The sequence below is a fragment of the Leptonychotes weddellii genome, chromosome 1 (assembly GCF_054177405.1).
Source record: "Leptonychotes weddellii isolate Sample4059 chromosome 1, ASM5417740v2, whole genome shotgun sequence".
Lineage (NCBI taxonomy): Eukaryota > Metazoa > Chordata > Mammalia > Carnivora > Phocidae > Leptonychotes > Leptonychotes weddellii.
Window position 1 is genome coordinate 149,985,598 of NC_138369.1, and position 8,410 is coordinate 149,994,007.

Sequence of the window (8,410 nt, forward strand, 5' to 3'; positions counted from 1 at the left end):
GGAGCTGCATATGGGCGCTCAATCCCAGGATCCTGAGATCATGACGTGAGCCGGAAGTTAGAGGCTTACCAACTGAGCCACCCAGGTGCCCCCAATTTGAGTGTATTTTTTAATGTAACAAAGTTTGAGACCTACTTTTTAAGGTACTGAGCAAGATTTGAAGTTCAGTCTCCCCATCTGGATTAAGTTTGTCCACATCTCTCTCCACAACTGTGGAACCAGAAATGAGAGAATCACTAGTTCCTGTCAGAAGGACAAAAGTAGAGTTTTAAAAGTCTACATTTTCATAGATAGAGCATTATTCATGGTTGATAGCAGAATGCTGTCTGATATCATAAGTACATGAGACAAACCACTCACCTTTCCTCACAGAGAAGCGAACGTTTAGAGACTCCATAGTGCTTTCTGAAGAGAAAGCCACAGACTGTACCGCCACATTAGGTCTCACCACTGACGTGTTACCCAAAGATGTAGAATAAATCTCCATTTGCTTAATAAGTCTGTATAGGATAAAACATAACAACATAATATTCTAGAGATTTGTCATAAAATCAAAGGTGTGTGTTCTCTCCCACATCCCAGTAGAAAGGCACGACCATAGAACTCATGCGAACATTGGCACAATCTACTTAAAATAATTTATTGTCTTCACCAGAATCTTGCTTTGTTATGTATATACTTTTTCTAAAGTTCTGATGGACTGTCTCCACTGAAGGATACCTTGTATATAGATGCCAGAAAGTTGGAGCTCAACAATGACAAAGTTCCCCACAGAAGTAGTCTTTATTGTGTTGTTCTTCACACAAAGGATGGTGTTGCTACCCATCATTGGCCAGACATGTGCTCCTTGTTTCTCCAGTGATGAGAACCAATTTCCACTTATTCAACTCCCTCCTCTCACCCAAACCCCTTGGGGTCTAAAGCATCTCCTGTTAGTTGTTGGTTCCAGAGGCAACAGTTCATTTGGAACCATGCAAGAATAGAGCTCTGAGCTCACTGCCTTGGTTATTAACTCTACATTGCAGGTTTCCACAATGTTCTTTTCTACTTTGGATAATTTTAAAGACAGATTAGATGGAAGGTGGGAGGGAGTGGGGGAACCTGTCAATTTGGTGCTTTCCAGAGAAAAGTCGTAAGACCTTTTCTTTTCCTTGTTTCCTGTAAGAAATACTTGCACTATTTTTGTACTTGACAAAACAAAATCTCTATAGCTAAGATAACCGATTCAATCTAGTTTTCCCAGAAATGAAGGGATTTCATTAAAATGTAGTTGTTCCATATCCTAAATCTCTATTTTGGCCACTAAAGTATTTTTCCCTTTCCCCAACTGACATAATAGACAAATTTTAAAATAATTAAAAATTGCTTTCATAAAGAGAGTATGATAATCATTTATATGGAAACATTCGAGTTGGCTTCTCTGTTTTGAATGTTTTCCTTTCGTAACACCATTTTCTGAATTTTTAGCAATTCACAGTATACATTTCCCACTTAATGAATAACAATCATACTCCAGAGCTGCTTTCGACAGGAAGACTACATAACAAAATTCTAATCTTATAAGAACATATTTCATACATTTGTCAACCAAACAATATCTGTTGAGCACCAACTAAGAGGTCATACCCTATGAAACACTGGAGATAGCAAGAGGTGCTCCCTCAGGCATTGGAAGTCTAAAGAGAAGGATGTACTAGATATCTGAGAGTGATTGCAGGGTTCACAACCACTTTTGGTTTTTATTTTTATTTTTTTTTTAAGATTTTATTTATTTGACAGAGAGAGACACAGCGAGAGAGGGAACACAAGCAAGGGGAGTGGGAGAAGGAGAAGCAGGCTTCCCGCGGAGCAGGGAGCCCGATGCAGGGCTTGATCCCAGGACCCTGGGATCATGACCTGAGCCAAAAGCAGATGCTTAACTGACTGAGCCACCCACGCGCCTCTCACAACCACTTTTAAAGGGTTGCTCTAGCCACAGCCACTTTTAAGGTCATTTTTTCCTTCCATATGATTCTTCCCTGCTCTTGCCATAACTGATTCGATTAGAGATGAGTGCTTGCCTAGGAGTACCCAATGCAGAGGCTTGCCATTGGCCAGTATAAATGACTGGAAAAAGAAACCAGATTCTTTTCACTCGGGAATTTTCAAGTTAGTGCCATAGTTATATCAGGAAAGTCATGGTTTAGAGGCGACCAGAGAAGTCATTCTGTCATTGTAAGGCCAAATAGAAATTTAAAATAAGAGGCTTATTTTTTCCTGTTGAAAATAAAAGATGGGATGCCTGGGTGGCTCAGATGGTTAAGTGTCTGCCTTCCGCTCAGGTCATGATCCCAGGGTCCAGGGATCCGGTCCCTCATCGGGCTCCCTGCTCAGCGGGGAGCCTGCTTCTCCTTCTCCCACTCCCCCTGCTTGTGTTCCCTCTCTCACTGTCTCTCTCTCTGTCAAATAAATAAATAAATTTGTAAAAAAATAAATTATATATATATATAAATTCTTTTGAGAACTACATTGGCATTTTGTCCACTTTATGACCTAGGAATGTCTTTCTCAAGGACATAGAAGCCATCTCTTTGAAATGTAAACATCAAGGAATTCCCTATTTCCCAGTTCCTGTGAGGGTAGGAGCCTAATTTTAGTGGGTGGGTACCTTGCTCCAAGTTGCAAAGCTGTCATAAAGATAGCAGTTGGTCTTTATAATCATATCTTGTCATAAAGATATGAGAAGTTTGTTCTTCCTCTGGATAAAGTCCATTAGCTAACACAGATGGTCACCTCAATTACTGGGTTAATGTAGGATGAACTATGTGTGTCGGTGTTGTCAAGTTCTCTTAATTGAGGACTAGTTATTGATTACCTGAAAACACGTATGTAATGGGTTATATCTGCTCGGCTATATAAAGAAGTGAGATTCCTCTCTGTCTGAAATCTCTTAGTGTTTGCCTGTGATACACATCACATTCTGGTTTAATGTTTATGCCATAAAAAGTGTTTTCTTTCTCTACTATGTTTGTGGAGAGCATTTCTGGGTTGAGAAAAGATTTTGTTTTTAATTATGTTTCCCCAATGTCATTAACAGGGTTAATTTATGAAAGAGCAGAAACTAGAAGATGAAACATACATGTTTATTGAGTCATGTTAATTATAAAGACCAACTGCTAACTTTTTTTCAAGACCAAATATATAAAAGTCAAGTATCGTGCTAGTGATTTACATATATTAACTCAGTTGAACCTCACAAGAATCCTACTGAAGTGAGTCTCAAAGTTATTCCCATATTATACTGAAGAATCTGACGCTCTTCCAAGAGAAATCAATTTGTCCATCATGTACCGACTAAATAACAATGCTAAGATTTGAACCCAGGACTGTCTGACTTCAAAGGCTGTGGCCACAACCATTATATTATCCCAGAAGGAAGGCCCACAGACTCCTCTATGGGGACCTTCAGAGCTGCCTTGGATGCCCTGCCATCTTCCTACTCCAGAAGCCATAAAGCCCCGCCATATTATGATACTGTTTTTAGGTTCCCATGAGATTCCATAAGCCTCTTTACAATAGATCTCTGGTCAAGATAATTTAAGCAGACATCTTTTAACCAAAGAAGGCTGGCTGGAACAAAAATACAAATAGAAATGTGAAATGTGAATGTGCAAGGTGGTCAGTATTAGGGAAGCAGTTTTGCATTCCCAAGGATAGGTAAACAAGGACAATTATGAGCCCTGAATTTCAGGGTGCTAGCTCAGTCTTTGTGACAAATGGTCAAAATGGAGAAAGGAGGTCTTAGATTCACTGATTGCAGTAGGATGCTCTTAACAGCAGAGACCTTGCCCATGGCTCCTCCCAACTTAGACCAAGAGAATGGATGAATGGATGCTAGAGAACTTCACTATGACAACTTGAGCCAGCTGGAGCTGGGCAGGTTTTTTCCTTCCTGTCACTCTCCTGTTTTACTCTCACACTGTCCACTTCTCCCCATGAGTGGAGAAGGGGAGTCCAGTAGCTTAGGGATGCAAACAGGAAATTGTGAATGAAAGAAGGGAGAAGCCAAAGTAAGATGGGCCACGAAAGCCCAGTGTCTGTCAGGAGACCCTGCAGGTAGGCCCAGGTTCAAGGGACAGAGTTTGGAAAGGAAGAGTTCCCCAGAGAAGAAAATTCATTTTCTTCTGCAGGGAGAGAGGAGCTTTAGCATCACCTCTGCTGGCAGTTCCTGAGGAGTACTAAGGGCTTGGTGACCTGATCTGGGGGGCTGGAGCCTGAGGCGACAGCCTTATCTAAGTGAATGAGGCTCCAAGTCCACGAGGGCTTATGCATAGGACTACCTGGGAGAGTCAACTGACAGACCAGGATTAGAAAAGTAAGCAGACTAGAAATCCACAGTGGGAGGAATTACTATGAGTGTGGTTGTAACATTTCATATTTCAGTGTATCCCACATTTAAAATTTTTATTCATCCTCTAATCACCTCCTTCGATGCCATTTGGATATTGCACATAAATCACACAGAATCGAGTTTTTGTCCATGTCTTAAGCCAGTAAAATTCATAATTGCTTATTGTCAGGACCGTATTTTTATCTATATCATGATGTGTGACTTTCTCAGCCAAATCTCATAGTTGCTCTCTCCTCCACTTTCTCACCAAAAACATCCACACTTCTCCTTTCCCTCTAGCAAGACTGCAAGCACAGAGCCTCCAGCTCTGAAGGGAGCCCACTCTGGCTCTCAAGCTCCATGTTCACTGAACAGAGACTCTGAATCCCATGGCCACTTCCTTCTCCAACTTCAAGAAAAATGGGAGTCTAGGAGCGCCTGGGTGGCTCAGTCATTAAGCAGCTGCCTTTAGCTCAGATCATGATCCCAGGGTCCTGGGATCAAAACCCACATCGGGCTCCATGCTCCGCAGGAAGCCTGCTTCTCCATCTTCCACTCCCCCTGCTTGTGTTCCCTCTCTCGCTGTGTCTCTCTCTGTCAAATAAATAAATAAAACCTTAAAAAAAAAAATGGGAGTCTCCACACTCCCAGTGAGAAGGGCCCAGACTCCTATTGAAATCTGAAGTCATAAAATACACCAATTAAACTGCTGAAACAACAACCTCTACCACCATCTCTCAGAATTACAATCTTTTGAATGTCTTATCCATTTCATGCTTTTGTACTTTTTCTACTTTGAGGGCTCAACACAGTAAAAATTAGAAAACTGAGAACTACTTCTAGGAATTTCTCCTAAAAAAATAATGGGCCATGCAAACAGAGATTATGTATAAGAATGTTGATTGCTCAAAATATTAAAAGACTTGAAGCAATCTAAATGTCTTTCAACAGGAATTGCTTAAATAAAAGTTCACTCATATTATGCAGTATCTAAAATTTATGTTGTATATGTATAGATATTTATATTGAAAAGATGTTCATAAGTTATTACTAAGTGACAAAAATAAGCTATAAATCAGTAGAGTATGTAATATGATACAAACACACACACAGAGAGAAAAATCTGGAAGAATATATACCAACAGGTTAATAAAGGTGGGACAATTTTTTAAATTTTTCTCATCTGTATATTTTCTTATTTTTCTATAATGAGCATATAAATTTACCTAAATTTTTTAAAAATCAAGAAAACTATATATAAGGTAAAAACACAATGAATCCTAGTTAAGAGACCTCTGTAATAAAGTATATAAGTCTTATTATAAATATACAACCAAAAGTATGTCAAAACATAGGAATCAAAAAGAGAGAAAGCAGGTAGAGTTGGATTTTTTTTTTCAATGTAGCCTTGGGAAAGCTAAAGAAAGCTTAACCAAGATACACCAGGATCTTGGGGATAGCTGAGTTGTGTGTAGGGAGCGGGCAACATGTCCTGCAAAGTTATGCTATTATTTTCAGCTCTGTACATTGAGAAGAGTTGGAAGAGCTCCTTTTGTGCATGCAGGCTGACCCTTGGCCATGCCAACCGAAGGCTAGGAAAATAAGTTCTAGTCTAAATCATCCCAGTTGCTCTCTATCTCCCAGACCATGGCCACCCCAGGAAGCAGGAATTAACATCCAACACTCTGTCCAGTAAATGAAGATCGGGTGGAAAGCCAAGACTTCAGTCGGCATTCCAGAGGACTCAGCCAGTTAGTGCAGCCAGGAGAGAAGTAAAGACACCTCTCTTCGTGCTTTAACCTAGGAAACTAGATAGCACTTTGTAATATTTTCTTTCCCGATTGGAATTGGGCTTACGTCGCCAAGGTGTCATCATTATCAGAAGCAGTAGCAGCAGCTTTCTGAAAAACGTCTTCCCCGGCATCTAGAAGTTGACTCACTGTTGTTACAGCAATTACTTTTGCCTGCCAGGAAGAAGGCAGCAAATGATCATCGTAGCAGACATGCATCAGACATCCTCATCGCCATCATTATCATGCATTATTACAGTATCAAGTGGCACTGTGAGTATGGTAATCTAGAGGTGAGTAGTTTTCAAACTTGAAGGTTTAGTTTTAGATGGCAGAGACTAAAGATAGGGCATGGGGAAAATTTAAATTCAGTCCATCAGGAAGCTTAGCTTCTGAATCTGGCCTCCAGGCAAGGTCTTTCACAGAACCTCTACCCCACCCCCAAGAACACAATAGCAGATGCCTGGATACAGAAGCAGAAACAAAGTAAGACTGCAGGGCTCTGATTGTGGAAACATTACAGCCCATAATACTTAGTATAACTATCATACTTACTATTGAACTAAGTAAAGCGGTTTCTAGTTTTGTCTTTCTTTCTGTGTCTGTTTTTTCTTCCCCTCCCCTTTTTTAAAAACCGTGTGAGTTTTACCTCAGGTTCAGCATTTCTGGTTGAGTTGAAGATCTGCCCCACCACTCTAGTGGCAGAAATGACGCCCTCTGGAGTTATTCTATTGACATCAGATGTTAAAATCTGAGCTTCAGCCGAAATATTCAGAGACTGTGTTGAGATATTGACTATCTGTTTAAAAAAAAACAAAAAACAACAACTCTAACTTTATACAACTATGTCTAAACACTTTGCAAGCAATTGCAGGTCAATAAACTGGAATTTAGCTGACCCTCGATCTCCTGCATCTACTCAGTTCTTCATGTTTGCTTCTCTCCTTGTGTAAAGGACAAAGTACATGCAGGCTGGTGGCTTTTCCAGCCTTTACTATCTGCTGGGATTCATTAACTAAGTCTGCCTTAGATAGACCAACGCTACTCAACGTGGGATCCATGAACCCTGTAACTGTTACAGGGCTCACAGGGAGATAAGCGTAGAAACTGTAACTGGTCAGAAACTTACACAACAATTGTATCCTGTTGAATCTAGTTATTTTTTTCAGTGATCCGTATTTGGATGGGAGCTACACTTGCGTGAACATAGCCTAACATATGGACTTGTTCTAATCACTATGTTGTACACCTGAAACTAATGCAACACCGGGTATCAACTACACGTCAATAATAAATAAATAAATAATTGAAAACCTTTTTTAAAGAGAAAAAAAGAATTTGTATTTTATATATATCTTTTTCATCCCATTTTCCTAGGAATTCATTGTTACTACATTTTACAAAATTATCGGTCTGCAAGGGATTGGAAATTTTTAAAACAGGCTTTTCAGCACAGATTGAGAAACACTGACCTAGGCCCTATCTCCAGGTACCAACTGGCCCCCTGGCTCTGGTGTTGTGAGGCTAAAACATGTTAATCCGTATTGTCTTTAGTAGAGCCAGGTGTTATGGTGTGTATATGTGGCTTCGTTTTTCACTAGATGGCAGCATTATTTCAAAAATCAAACCAAGGTCACAGGCCATTCACACTTAGGGGAGAGTTGAAAACAATATTCAATCAATAGACAGAAACAACGAAAGCTCTCATTCAATAGCTAGGTCCCTGCTCTGTTCTAGGCGCTTTGCTGGATATTTTATAGGAGTTATCACATTTAGTACAAAAAACAACACTGTCAGTGGAGCATCCTTATCCCTGTTTAAAGGTTTGGAGAGGTAGAGCAGTCCACGCAGCTTACAAGTGTCAGAGCTCACAGCCAAAAACTGGGTAGTCAGACTCCAGAACATAAGGTCTTTCCCCCAGTCTGTGTAGTTGGCACAAACTATGGAGTTGGCAGCCATCTCCACTCTCCACTCCCAACCCCATCTCTACCCCTATCCCTGCCCATCTACAATTAGGGAGCCAGAGTGATACAGTGTGGGCTTTAAAATAAAAAGTAACTCCATCACTTTTTGGCTGTGGTTCACTACACCTCTCAGAGATAGCTTCCTCATCTATAAAATAGGTACATAAATATCTATCTCTATATAGTTGTTATAAGAATTAAATATGATAGGGCGCCTGGGTGGCTCAGTTGGTTAAGCGACTGCCTTCGGCTCAGGTCGTGATCCTGGAGTCCTGGGATCGAGTCCC

At 40.4% G+C, this 8,410-nt stretch overlaps 1 protein-coding gene across 1 annotated transcript in view; it reads right to left on the reverse strand.

The window, feature by feature from the left end:
* The window catches only part of ADGRG7 (adhesion G protein-coupled receptor G7), a 68,286-nt gene that overhangs the window by 32,662 nt on the left and 27,214 nt on the right, over nt 1-8,410 (reverse strand). Inside the window, exons 5-8 of the mRNA XM_006729584.3 lie at nt 6,809-6,958; nt 6,227-6,333; nt 361-500; nt 136-243 (exon numbers count right to left, since the gene is read on the reverse strand). Coding sequence (XP_006729647.2) covers nt 136-243; nt 361-500; nt 6,227-6,333; nt 6,809-6,958 — 505 coding nt within the window. The remainder of the gene's footprint in view (nt 1-135; nt 244-360; nt 501-6,226; nt 6,334-6,808; nt 6,959-8,410) is intronic.